Source organism: Trachurus trachurus (assembly GCF_905171665.1).
Source record: "Trachurus trachurus genome assembly, chromosome: 16".
NCBI lineage: Eukaryota > Metazoa > Chordata > Actinopteri > Carangiformes > Carangidae > Trachurus > Trachurus trachurus.
The window spans coordinates 9,356,138-9,370,793 of record NC_139902.1 but is presented as its reverse complement, the minus strand read 5'-3'; the positions used below and the strand labels follow the sequence as shown (position 1 = coordinate 9,370,793).

At 41.3% G+C, this 14,656-nt stretch overlaps 1 protein-coding gene across 1 annotated transcript in view; it reads right to left on the bottom strand.

Moving 5' to 3' along the window:
- myom3 (myomesin 3) overlaps positions 1-14,656 on the bottom strand; it is a gene marked incomplete at its 5' end in the record, with an annotated part of 52,801 nt that overhangs the window by 14,049 nt on the left and 24,096 nt on the right. Inside the window, 8 exons of the mRNA XM_083988927.1 lie at positions 394-520; positions 3,077-3,264; positions 5,596-5,717; positions 5,924-6,098; positions 7,024-7,207; positions 9,977-10,104; positions 11,859-11,912; positions 13,432-13,631. Of these exons, the coding sequence (XP_083845053.1) occupies positions 394-520; positions 3,077-3,264; positions 5,596-5,717; positions 5,924-6,098; positions 7,024-7,207; positions 9,977-10,104; positions 11,859-11,912; positions 13,432-13,631 (1,178 nt within the window). The remainder of the gene's footprint in view (positions 1-393; positions 521-3,076; positions 3,265-5,595; positions 5,718-5,923; positions 6,099-7,023; positions 7,208-9,976; positions 10,105-11,858; positions 11,913-13,431; positions 13,632-14,656) is intronic.

Below are 14,656 nucleotides of genomic sequence, written 5' to 3'. Positions count from 1 at the left end.
TATCATGCCTAGTGGTTAGAAATGACTCTGTATGCTCATAGCTTCTGGATTTAATAAATGAAGCAGAGGTGGTAGATGATGTTTTCTAACTATGACTAGGAATTTTTTTTGTGGAAAAACCACATTAAGCACAAATTGGTATTCAAAGCCGGGTGTTTCATGTGTCGTAAAATAAGTCTGCAGGGAGCTTCAAATGAATATACCAGCGATAAGCGAGATGGTGTGCAGGAGTTTTTTCGCCCTTATTTAAATGCCATCAGGGTTGACCTATCGTACACACTCCACACATTCAGATGTGCACAGACATTTTCTCTGTAATGTATTTGGACTGTAAAGGAAATCATCCCTCCTGAAAGAAGTGGTTCAAAAGTGGGCTGACATTTCTCCCTTTACCTGGCTCTGGCATCGTCCACTTCTCACACAGGAAAGCTTCACTGGCCTCAGACGCCACACCCACACCGGCCACATTGGCTGCAAACACACGGAACTGGTAGAAATGCCCACTAGCCAGGTTACAAACCTGTGGAAACAGACCAGGGATAAAGAGCTGAAGACAACAAGATACAGATTAAAGGAGAAACGTTCACCTGAATCATTTCCCACATTTTACAAATAACTTTAGCTGCATGATTGAGAGCTGTTTTTCTTTCCCTGGCCACTGATTTTGGCAAATACAGAAGTATTCAGGAGGAAAATAAATTGTGTGATCTGTGTGATGTGGATGAAGTGGAAAGTGAGTATTTTTTTCTTTTGAACTCCACATACTCCACATACTGCTATGTGATGATATCAGAATGTCAATTTTCTATTTAATAGCCTGAAAAACTGTAAACTATTCTGGTGCACAGACGATTCAATATCAGAATGTCTGTTCGACTTTGATGTGTTTATGTTTGCTTATTTGAAGGTCTAGAAGAGAAGGGAGAATGGGCTATTTTATCTGTATTTATTTTGATATACACAACATGTGTCAGTGATCTGTCATTTTTGTTGTAGATGATAAAGGACTGACTTGAATCAGTTTTCTTTGTTACTACATGTTCCTTTTGGCTGTCTGGCTGAGTTCAAGGAAAATATGAATCCATTGTTACATCATACAGCAGCAAAAGTTTCCTGCTTGTACTTTCACACTTGTACATTTACACTTCTTGTCCTGGCTCCAGAAGGAATTTTATTAGGTATTAGCTCTGCTGTAGCCACAGCAATTTTTTTGCTAAGTCCCCAAGACATTTTTGCCTCAGGAAGAGAAGGGATTCAGGCTCATTGATCTGTTCAATGATCTTCCTATTCACAGCCACTTAGACTCTAAGGCCCTTATCGCCTCTGTGAACAGTGTGAGCTTCTCCTGTTGGTCTCGGCCCCTCTCCTGACAACTAATTGACACAACCAGGGGGGTTTATATCAGAGCAATAGCAAACTCTATCTAAAAACCAATTTCCCCACACCTACCACTCACTTCATTATCTATAGATCCTTCTCTAACCACATTTAGGTAGAACGACAACTGTCTTTTCAGATCAATATACAGTCCGCCCAGAGTAATGCAAAGGCCAGAATAAGTGGGATGAAGTACGGCTTTCATCCACTAGATGGCGAACAGGCTGCATCCTATCAACGTGACGTATATTTGCATCCTCCTTTAGTCAACATTTGCTCAGAGATGGGGGTCCACCTTTTTGTCCAGTGTGTCATACTCAGAGAAACATGAGCAAGTCCGACTGTTAGAAGACTGAACTCATTAGCTGTGCTTCATTAACCTACGTCTCTGTAAAGAGATACTTTAAATTAAAAACATGTGAAACACTAATAAAATACAATCAAGTGTTAGTGTTTTGGATGTCTAAGGTAAATAACTGATTGAAGATATAAACGTATTTCATAGAAATCATACATTTTTAAAACAACAAATAAAAAGTAATCATAAGACTGCAGAAGAGTATAATGTTTCTGTAGAACCTTCATTTTCAAAGTACCTTCATTTTTGTTATTTGAGGTACATTTGGCTGATATGCACTTTTCTTGAGTGGGATTATTAAAGAAGGACTTGTAATGGAAATAAACAATGTTAAGTGTTTTATTATTACTCTGGTTTTACAGAGGCATTGTCATTTTCTTTCTATCTGGCTTTGTCTTTGTTTTTCCCAGGAGCTAAAAACAGCCACACACACAACGCATTTGCACAGTGTCTAATTACGAAGCACCTGTAATCGGCCTGAAACAGGTTAAAGATTTAACTTTTCCCCTAGGTCTCCATGGACACAGCTTGTTGCCTAGTGACACAGCCGATGTGGAGGCTGTGGCCACTATTTTAAAGGCAGCTGCTTAATATATAAATAACTTCTATTAGTATGATTATAAAGTAGGCTAGGTCCTTGTTGTTAGGGTTAGGGGCTAGAGATATCTTGCTGCAGAATTATTTTCCCTGCGTTCTCTTATGAAGTGCTATTTTGAGAATCTTTTTCATCTGACAGCCTCATATCAAAAGTCATATAGCTACAGTAGCTATTGTACCTTGTGATTATATCAAGTTGTGATGGGCACTGTGCAAAAGATCTAGTGACACTGCATACTGCATATGATGTGACAGGAGCATTACCGGGAATAATTCACATTTAAAATCAAGATTAAGAGGCTTCGGCCTGTATTCAGAAACAGAAGTGTTTTCAGATAGATGCTTACATTACACATGATCACAACGGTATTATGATGAGAAGTTTTATTGTTTACCCTGTTCAGTATCTTAGCTTAATGTGCTAGCATACTGACATTTGCTAATTGAGGGATTGTCATTAGTTACTGGAAATATTCTACAGCAAATTATTGGACCAACTATATGGGAGCATTAGATAAAAATGTAAAGGGATCATCAAAGCCGGAGATTATCTAAATTTTGTGCCATTCCAACCAGTGGCTGTCGAGATACGTCACTGAGAGCCAAAAATGTGGAACTGCTGGTGGTAGTAGGAGAAAAGGCAATGGCTCTCCAAAATCATAAGGACTCATTCTGCAGCGATATTAGAGCCTGGACCAAAAAGATCTACTGAGCGTTACATCAAAGCAACAAAGCTTCACTGACCTTAAACTGCCGCTCTTTGACCGGCTTGATGTTGACCTCTCTCCATGTTTCTTTGCCCTTTTCCACTTGGTCCAGGTAGTAGCCACGCACAGGATCTCCCCCATTATAGGTGGGGGCCCTCCAGCCCAACACCATCTCTGATTCGGTGCATAGTAGCAGGGCGATAGCAGAGGGAGCAGCGGGAACACCTGGAGGAACCAGAAGAAACAGAATCTCTTCCAGGTCAATTCAACTTTCATTGAATCAAACAGTCTATATTTCCAGAGAGAACTGAGAGCAAGAGACAATCACAAGGACATAAAACAGAAGCCCAACAATAACACAAAAAAACAGAAACAGAGTATAAAGAAGAACAGTAGCAAGAATAATAAAGGAATGTCAGATAACAAGGCTTTAAAATCTCTAAGGGAAGTGTAAGACTCTATCTGGTGTGATAGCATTTTGCTGTTAATTTCAATTTAAATAATACCCAGGCAGGACATGAAGGTTGACTGCACAGATGTCCTTTCATTTCATACAAAAAGCCTAGTTTGATCTTTAATTTTTGGAACTGTTGAATGTGAATCTTGAAAGTCTACTGCCACACCAAGAGCCTCAGCACTTTTATGACTCAGCAGGAGTAATGCGGGTGCCATTTGAAGTTTTAATGGCAGGACGATCAGAGTCACTGTTGGAGGAAACTCAAACTTGTCTGTGATTAAGGAGTGATAGCTGGAAGGCATCAAGGGCAGACTGCAGGCGAGTGAGAGCCTGGGCTGAGGAGGGGTCTGTAGAATATAAAACTGTATCATCAGCAAAAAGATGTACACTGAAATATTGATTAACAAAAATGTTATTTTATATCACGTTATTAATGCATAAAGAGCAACTGGTAACTGGCATCAGCGACACGGTCTGATTTCTGAGCTCAGAGTGAAACCTCATAACAGAGGCCTCAACTAGACCTAGGGAATGTAGTTTATAGCCACAATAAAGATGCACACTTGAATGCTAACCAACGACTCCTGGGTTTTTGCAAAGAGAGGAAGCTAAGATATTAGATGCTAGGTGTTCGGATGATAGATATCACCTCTTTTACACAAGGGCACTACAAAAACAGTTCTCCAAAAAGCTGAAATCAAACCTGTTAACAAAGTTTAAAGAGATTAAAGAAATGTGGACAGATCAATGGGGCACTTTGATGATGAAGATAGGGATAAAGATTATCTGCTGCTGCGTTGCTGCATGCTTTAAACATAAGCAGAGCTCTCTAAACATCTAAAAAGAGAATTTGCAGTCGGATGAAGCTGAGGCATCAGGGACTCTCTGCTGGATGGATATGGTAATTGTCAACAGTTGGATCAGCATACTCATTAAAAAAGACCAGAGGAAATTAAAAGCTTCAACAATGATTGACCTGTCACTAATATGGCCGGACTGTTGTTTGATTTGAGGTGCAAATAACTCCCTGACAACTAACGTCTAAAGTTGTTAATTCCTAACTTTTTCTGCGTTATGCATTCTCAAAATGAAAGAATCATTCAGCTCAAATTCTCTTTGATAAAAATGTATTCCTCACAAAGAACTGAACGTCTCTGCTAATGGCAGTCGTGGAATAGATATGAGAGTTTTCTGGCAGTCAGTGGCAACCAAAATGAGTCATCAATGTACTGGTGCAGGCTGCAGAAAGAACATTATCTGGAAATACAACACAGGAAGTAAGAGGGTTGAGTAGCTCTTACACCGTCACACAGCTTCAAACCAAGAACATTAGGGTGAACCATGAACTGCATGTGCACTCAGCGTCTGAGTGGCGGTGAGGTGAGGTATGGCGAAGGGTACATGACAAAACATATGGAGACTGACGTGAAAGACTGACGATGCTGGCGGCACTGAGAAGTGGTGCCAGTGCCACACACAAGATTAGAAGTGTGACTTGCCCACACACACACTTTTCCTCGTCAGTAAAACCTTTTCCCTAGAGATGCTTTGTTGTTTCCTGTAAAGATGGAGACATGTGGAGGACACTCGATGACAAAAGTTCCTGCAAGGTGTTTATACCTGTTTCACCTCAGAGAGCCCGCATGCTTTCTCAGCGAGGGCTCCTGAGGTGATGAAAGAAAAGTCCAAACTATAAACATGAATACGTCTATTTGGCAACTTTACTTAACTATGCACTATGACTCAGTACATGATGGTAGTTCAGAATTTGAAGGCATCTGGTGCTAAATAGTTAAATATTTTCATCTCAGGTGCCAAGAAAAGATGTGTTTTGTTCTAACTGTAACCTACATTTACCCAGACCAGTGAGCTTTTTAGTATTAGCTCTATGAATCACAAATCTTAATGAAACCTTCAACAATAAATTGCATGTTAAAATACTTTTTGATGAATGTTTACCTCCGCAAGAGGAATTGTGTGATGCTCAGTTTGTAAAAGCATCAAATTGATTGAGTAGTCTCGGATACTTGGCTTGTGCCCTGAAGGAGAGTGAAACCTTGTGGCCACTACTTTCTGTATTAGCTGGCAGTCGCACTTACAAATGGCCGATTTGACGAGGATGGGGGCTGACTCCTCTGAGTAGCTGCTGTTTCCTGCTCGGCTCACACACTTCACTCGAAACACGTATTCTTGTCCGGTCTTGAGACCATGCACAGTAAACCTGAGGAGAAGAGACAGAGATTATAGGCAGAGTGAAAGTTGATATCTGAAATACTTTCGCCTGCAGGGAGATAATAATAATGATCTATTGCAACCAACTTTTCCCTGATATTTAGAGACTGAGCAAAGTGGTAACGATTCTTCTTGCAGCCGACTAGAAACACAATAATAAACACATTCCAACACAAATGAATCTGTCACAGTTACCTGGTGTTGGTAATAGGCTTGTTGTTCACAGTCTTCCAGTCTTGTTTGCCAGTTTCATTGTAGTAGAGGTAGTATCCTAGAATATCATCTTTGTCCTTGGGCTCCTGCCACCTGAGCAGCACTGAGGTGTCTGTGTCTCTGATGGACATCACCGAGCGAGCAGGAGCTGGGACGGCTGATGGGAGTCAGACAGAAACCAATCAGTTAAAACCATGACAGCTGAAAATCATTGATTAAAAATCATTAGTGCAGGACCAAGTTAACTGTTTTAGTATCAATATTTAATATAAACCATAGGGGTGTTGGAGAGTCTGGTCACACCAGTATACAGCTATGTTTTCATGAGTGGGACCCATCTTGTGGGTCTCGTGCACAGACACATTCCTACCAATGGTTCAATGTTACTACACTGATCGACAGGTGACAGCAATGTGCTGAGAAATACAGAAGCCATTGTTGAAAATGTTTCATGAGGAAGTTTGTGGTTGACATGTTTGTTCAGCTAAAAGGGGTAAGAACAACTGAACAATTAACATAACTTTCTATCAGCAGCAGCAGTAACAGTAAGGCTAAAACATAATCAATAAATGTATTAGTTGGTTTGATAATTGACTGATTGGTCCGATCATAGGATCTCACTTTTGGTGGTTTGCTGGCTGTAGGGTGAGGGGCAGGTTTACATTGCTATAAACAGTATTTTGGGTTTTGGACGATGTAGAGCACTGTAAAGATTACACCTTGACAATGGAGAAATTGTGATGGGCCGATACAGAGACCAAACAATTATTGATTAGTTGAAATAAATAATCAGCAGATTATTCTGTAACTCAAAAATACAGTTAGCTGCAGCCTTAACAGATTGGCTCTGAAAAATAAAATGTACTACAGGGATATTCATGTGACTTAAAACCAACTTCAGTATCTGAATTGTCATCTTCATGTGAAAAGCTACAGGTAACACAGACAAACTACTGTACAGGGGGAGCGGATCAGGAGGGAAATGCTGAACTGGGATGGAGCTCTGCTAAATCAAACTGACCTATACAACAGGCCAAGTAATAAATGGGCAGGGGCACATGACATAGCACATTCTGTCTCACCTTGTGGCGTTCCCAAGGAGATGGGCTCGCTCGGCTCGGAGGGGTCACTGACACCGTACTTGTTGATGGAGCGCACTCTGAAGCAGTACTGGTTGCCCTTGACCAGGTCAAACACCGGGAACCTCGGAGAGTTCACCACCGTGTCCAGACTGGCCAGCTCCCAGCTGTTCTTCCCTGCCAGCGACTGATCCAAGCGCAGGATTGGAAAAAACACAAACATGATTTCAAAAGCTCTATCAACCTCAAGGACATGTTCATTACTCAGTATCCTTCAAATATGCCGGAGGATTCAATCTGTGCGAGAGCGAGGGACTGCCAGGACTGCCAAATATGTTTTTTAAAACGTCCCATAATTCATTCTAATTTTGTACCATCCCTTACTCTGTACTTAACTGGTGATTGTCGAGTTTTGGAGCGAACCACTTAACGTACAGACAAGGGCAGACAAAGAGGAACAGAGATTGGCAGTTTGGTGAGATAGGCAGAGAGACTTGAAGGGAGAAATATCAATAAATCCCCAGACTCAGACAGAAAAATGAGCAGAGAGAAAGGAACCGAAGACAGATATTCTAGTATAAAGCCAAACAATGGACACGCAGGTAAATCATAGACAACCAGTGACTCATCTTTACACCTTTCCTTCATCTCTGTCAGTTAGTTTCTCTAAGATGATGACATACATAGACAGAAACATTGATGTTCTCTATTTTATATTCTGCATTTACTTTTCCTCTGGTTTGTATTACCATTATTTCCTGCCGGAGCTCCCTGTTTGAGGACGAAAACCTAACAATAGAGCGGGGCATGTCAAAGAGATCAGTGATTATAGAGTGCTTGCTCAAGGGCGAAAGGGATATTTGAATGTTCCCTTCATTATATAAGCGGAAGTGTGGAGCAGCAGACTTTAGTAATTTCAGATGCCTTTGACAGATTTGACAGTTTTATTACCTCAGTAACTTATAAAAGTCCAATAAAAATCTATTTCCTGTGGCAGTTTTCTGATTATTGGAGCTTGAAGCTGTTGTGTGTCTGGGTTGATATTGGAGAGCTGAGGCCCTTTATTGTAAAGAATAGGTCAGTCCCCACACTTCGATATGTTGGAGGAAAACTTTTGTTATTTCACCATCATCCTGAACTTCGTATCTAGTCCTGGGGGGAAAACAACTACACATTTATTTAAATTTTTTGCTGTAGTTTTCTTTACAGATCTCGCTGCAATAGCAATATTGAAATACTGAGACGAATCAAAAAACCAAACATACTGTAGTTTAGACTAATCTTAAACCCACAAAACCTTCAAATCTCAGATCCAGGTAGAGTTAAATCTCCTGTTAGAAGTTAAAAAAAGGAAAGTCTTTTAAGTATTCAAGCCAGAAAAATCAAACCCCCCAGTGTCTAAGTGCACGGCATGAAAGAGGAACATCAAGGTCTGTGTGCCTTTAATGAGTTCACAAATTCACAGTTAAACTGACACCACAGTGGTCTAAGTGTGTATGTTTGTGTGTGTGTTTTTCCTCCTGTCTCTTTAATTAGTACGGTGGTCTAGGAGCCTGCTGTTAATTTGGCTCATGTTCCAGCATCGAACTGAACAAACCCAACAAGCAAGTGGAGGAACTGATGATGCAAAAACATTGATCCTTGTATTAAGTGGAAGTGTATGTATTACTAATTAGAGTGCTGGCTTGTGTTTGAATAATATATTCATGCCAGTGTATGTGTGTGTTTGTATGTGAAAGAGAATTGTGTCTTTTTCTTATTGTATGTGTTCATGCTCATGTCTCTTTATAGCTTCACGTGATGGCATACAGCGGGTTTTTAGTTTTTTGCTGAAATACCACTGCACCTACAAAACCAGCCGATGAGAGCTCAGAGAGAACGGACTGGAACAGTAAAGCTGCTGCCTGTAAAAGCAAAACAATTAGCTGAAAGATGTTATAAGGAGCTAAAGGGAGATGCAAACTCAAAGTATGGTTTGTCACCAGAAGCAATCCATTTTTACATACACAAATAGTTTTGTGTCCCATCGTCATTATAAAAATATATTGATGATAATCTCTTAAAGGGAATACTTAGGGGCTAGGATTTGGAGAAAGTGGAGGTCGAATGTTCCAGCCCATTAACTAAAAGTCATGCATTACTGCTGCTCATTTTCCAAAGCCAGAGTAAATTTTCAGACTAATTCCCCTCTTTCAAGGCTGCAATTGGTCTCTTTTCATTTCAATAAATGAAAATCAACTTGCACACAGCTAAAGCTTGCATTAGAGGGATAATCAATGAGTCTGTTCTATTTTGGGTCATGGATATTTTGGTGAGGTCATGCATTCATGAGGAGAGTGCTTTATGAGCTGTCCATGGAGGTTTCATGTCCTCGATCCAAGTGCTCTGATGTCTGGAGAGGCTTGAATTTAAATCACTGGTGCTTTTATTTGAGACATTTTGCTGTTCAAGTAAATGTGAACAAAAAACTCTAATAATACTTAAAAAAACAACCCCGGGCGGTGATTTGGATTCAGGTTTCAGATTAACCTTAATGGCCACATTGCTGCAAAAGAAAGCAGCAGGGTCCGAGACAATGAATCCCCAGTCCTCCTGAAAAGTTTGCTGAGTTTACATGGATGCATCACCAGAACGCAGAACTTATAAAACATCATCCCTTTTCAACATGAATGTAAATGTTACAAAAAAAAAAAGTGAATGACACATGATGGATTACCCGTTCCAAGCCAATTTCAAGTCCCTGCAACTTATTCTTGCAGTGTGTTGGTTGGAAAATGATCAGCAGTAATGTGATTTATAGCTAATGAGCTAAAACCTTGGAAATGGTAATTTAGGATAAAAACAAGTTAGGGTTGCATTGAGGGGCTTTGGGACAATAAATGTGCTCAGAGATATTTAAGTACGAACATTTGCATGTGTTGTATGTGTGTGCCGATGTGTGGGAGTGAAGACTGACCCGCTCCACATAGAAGGTGAGCGGCTCCCTGCCTCTGGGCTCAGGCTCGGTCCAGCTCAGCACGGCGTAGGTGTCACTCAACTCGCACGCGTGGACATTTGTGGGAGGGAAAGGAGCTTTGACCTGACCTGCAGAGACGAGGGGAGGAGGAGGAGGAGGATGAGGAGGAGGAGGATGTTGAAGATGAGGACCACAAAGGCAAAAGTTAGAACAAGGTCAAAGAAAATGAAAAGCGCTGGCTGAGATCTTGCTTATGCCTCTCTTTTTTGTCAAGATCTTTGCATCAGGAATTTTCATGCTTTGTCTGCTGGATTTGAATAAAGCAGAGAGTGGGTGGGAGTTGCCTTACTGTCCCAATTTAACCTCCAGTCCTGATACAAAAGCACACCAGATAACATATGGTAAAAAGTCTTGAGTCACCACAGACGCAGTCACACTCTGAGTCAGTCAAGGACAATGGAAGCATTTGGATCCAGTCTGAAGTTGAAGATTTTTGTGTCTGTCTCTCTCTGCAGGTCTCGTCTCTCTGCCTGCATTCCCTGAAGAGTTTAGCAGAGCTGCAGCGTGGATCAGACACCAGCTCCAGAGCAAAGAGAGAAAGGAGTGAAATGAGAGCTGCTGATATCTGTGTTTGTGTGAGCACAGTCTGTAAGTAGTGAAGCGTTTCCCATGATTGTTCTATACAGAATCAAGTAACCTCAGAGATATTCAAGGCCAGAACAGAAGAACACTTTGCACATCTTTTTCATGAGACAGGTTGTGTAGGAGAGGGATGAATGGACCTGGACTGGCATACAAAATCCCAGCCTGAACACTGTGTAACTCGCTATGATAAATGTATTGTGTTTCAGTGCTAGACCATCAGGCCTGACAGCCAAGTGAAGAGAGGATGCTGGAACATTATGTTGTTTTTTTCTGTGTGCTAACACAAAACCACTGGAGTTATTGTAAGTTAATGTTTGTATTCTATCACTGAACCTTGGAGGAATAGTTTGAAACCTACTGAGAGGGTGATGCGAGGATCCAGACCACCATCATATCTGTATGTGAAGTGCGGCATGAGGGCCAGAAGGCGATTAGCTTAACCTAGCATAAAATAGTCATTTAGAGCACCTAATTCCCTGCAACATGTTATTTAATACTTATGAGATTTTTGGCTTTGTATGGAGTAAACCAAGAAGATATAACATGTTAATTGATCGGCTGGAGGATCAGAGGTGGTAGATATACACACCCAGGGTCACTCTTTCCAGCTGTTTGAAGTAAATTGGTGTAGAAAGGCAGTAAAAAGCTGCTGTAAAAAGAAAATGTATGTATGTAACCTAAAATATTCCTTCATGAGAGTAATGTAATGTCTAGAGTGTGTCTTATGTTATGATTGTTGAAGTGGATGAAGGCTGATGAAATGATTTATGTTCTTTCTCTCTGTATGCTTTCTCTTTGACCCTGAACCTAAACATATTTAGCACCTCCTGTCTTCCATTTCTTCTCTGGTTGCCTCCTCAAACGCAGATCCCTGTTCCTTTATCTCTCTCCATCTGTGAGTTACGTTGTCAAGGTTATCAGCCCTCCTCACCGCCATTCACACTACCTCAGGCCATTATGTGCATTTGCCAGGACACCACCAGGGACTCTTCATTCTTTTCACTTCTGTAAATGGAACAAATGCTTATCGCTTCAACCATACAATTACTGCAGCTCGTAGTTAAATATAATATGAAGATGCATTAAGCCACGAGCCGGAGGCAACCTGCGGGTGAGGAGGCGGCAACCTGGGTGCCAGAAAGACACGGCTGCAGTGTGAAATCATGGGTGGCGAGGTTGGAATGGCCCGTTTTTAATGACACAATTATACACTGGAATAAAAATACAGCTTTCTCACCTTCCAGTTCATCTTTTGTAATGGTGATGGTCCTCCCTCTATCCACTTTGACCACTGAGAATAGAGGAGAGACAGAGAGAGAGAGAGAGAGAGAGAGATAGAAATTGAGGGGAGGTTGAGGGGAAAAAGGGGGATGAGATGAATGGTGATGAAGTTATATGAGAGCCCATGATAACACTATTAGTGTTAATGTTAGAGGAGCAGACTCTGCTAAAACAGGCAAAAGCCAGGGACACACAAAGAGGTGAGAGAGAGCGACATGGAAGGGTGGACAGCCGGCTGGAGGAGAGTCAGTCTTCTGTCTGTCCTTCATCTGTGTTTAATGATCCTCAGCATCTGACCAGAGCCCATCTGTCCTCCCTGTTACACACATGCACACACGCACACACACATCCACACACACAGACTCCTACACAATCCATCTTGTGCTTTACATCTCATTGGATCTTTCTCATTCCTCTACTGAATAAAGTATTTAACAAAACCTATCGCCTTAAAAGTAATATTATAGGTAACCAAGCGGTCAACTCTGGGATACAATTAAGAAGCTGTCGCAGTGACGGCACCAATATCCTGGGGCTGTAAACAATGAGATCTACATCTACCCACCTATACATCTGTTTTCCCTGGTAGAGCTGATCTCTTTGCAGGTGTAACATTAAAAGTGAGCCAGATGAGGTGAAATAATGCTGTTAGCTGTTCTTTGCAGCAGTAGGGTGACAATTTAAAAAAAAGAAAGAAAGAAGAATAAATGCGCGGAGAAGCATAACAACTGCAGATTTCTCCATACTGGGCACAAGGGGTCAGTGAGTCGTTTGATGAGTGTGAAGGATGTGAATCTGATGCTATCAACTTCACAGTCACACAGTCTCAAAGCAAACTGAACACCTCTCTGAAAGATTAGTGTCCATTTCTCCAGTAGAGTTTCAGAGACTCGAAGGTGAACTTTTTGCAAATATAAAACCTTCATGGATTGAAAGAAATCACAATAGAAAGCCTTTGTTTAAGGTGGTCTGTGATCTATGAGGAAAGAGCATCTTGGGATGCTGGGGGATTTTTGTTGTAATGCCATTGGTTGCCACTGGGGTACTTTAGCAGCAGTAGAGGAATGGCCTTGTAGCAGGGCCATGCTGATGCTGCACAGTTATGACAGTATTTGTTCATTTATATCTTAGGAGCTCTTGAAGAAATTATTAAATATGTGCAGTAAAGACTGCAAGTGGATCTCAAATATCATTAGGAACAGGTGGAAATGAGAGAAGAAAGAGGCATCCGATCAGCTATGTGTTACTGTGTGTCCACGGCATTCAGTCAGTTTTTAAGGGCTGAGGTTATACACAGAATTGAACACAATCTCAACTCAACTGTTTTTCACTTTCTGATTGATCATGTAACCATGGTTACCATATGATACTGCACAAGTGTATAGCTTTATTTAGGGTTTATGATCAGTGTATAGATTTAAAAGTGGTGTATCTTCTGAATTTAGACGTCAGATATCCTCTATCAGCAAATCTTGTAGTTGTTTGTCTGTTTTGTTAGTGTGTGTCAGTCAGTGCATGAGATGCGTTACCCATGCTCCTGGTGTGCTCCAGGGGGTCTGCAGTGAGGACTGCCTCTGTGGCCTTGGATGGGCGCCCAGGTCCGGCCTTGTTTACAGCACGAACTCTGAACTGGTACAGAGTCCCCTCCTTCAGCCCAAACACTGGGTAGTGGCACATCTTCTGAATACGCACATTGCAGCACACCCACTCGCCCTGACCTACGTCATATCTGAGAGAGAGAGAGAGAGAGAGAGAGAGAGAGAGAGAGAGAGAGAGAGAGAGAGAGAGAGAGAGAGAGAAATAGGGAGATATTTCAGTTCTGCAGATACAACATTATTGCAATAATAAAGAAGACAGATAAAAGAGAGAGAAGTGTCTGAATGAGAGGTAAACAAAGAACCAAATGCGGGATGTTCCAACCACTTTAGGTGCAGTCTGCTGGGTGCAAGATTATAAAACCAATTGTAAAACATTTTAGCCTCCACAGCAACACATCAAAGTCAGTAAATACCCTACCAAGGCCTATTATTGTGACCACAGACCATCATGTGAAAATAATGGGCCTTCCAACACAGTAGAAACTGATTTTAAAATAGACTACAAACTCAGATTATACAACATCAATAACAAACTGTTGCCATTCGCAGTAAACAAAGACAGAAAAGGGTGCAGTTTTCTAACTATAAGGGGTTGCTAGGGAACTGGGAGCTATGCTACATTTTTCTTTGCACACCCAATAACCAATAACACAGAGGAGCATCTTCTACACTAAACAAAGAGGACATTCAAGAGCAAACACAAAAAATACAAACATAAACACAATTGAACACTGTTTAAAAGAGATGCACGCACTTACGCACAATTGAACATTGACGCTGACAGAAAACGCTTTCTCCTGCTCTTTCCACATGATAATCACAACACACACACACACACACACACACACACACACACACACACACACACACACACACACACACACACACACACACAAACACAAACACACACAAAGCCTACAGCATGATCCAGATTGATTGGAGTTGGTGATAAGTGCAGCACCTGTTCTCCTGTGGGAGTCTTTGACTCTGCTGTTAACATAGTGTTGAGGGCTGATAATTACCACGTGTACCATCCATCTCCTGTGAACTCTGCCAAAGGGATGTTACACCACTGCTGGTTGCTACCACCACCGTTGTTATCTCCCTCAATGCAATTTCCTCAACCAGTAGCACAGAGACCTTCAGCACTGTAATC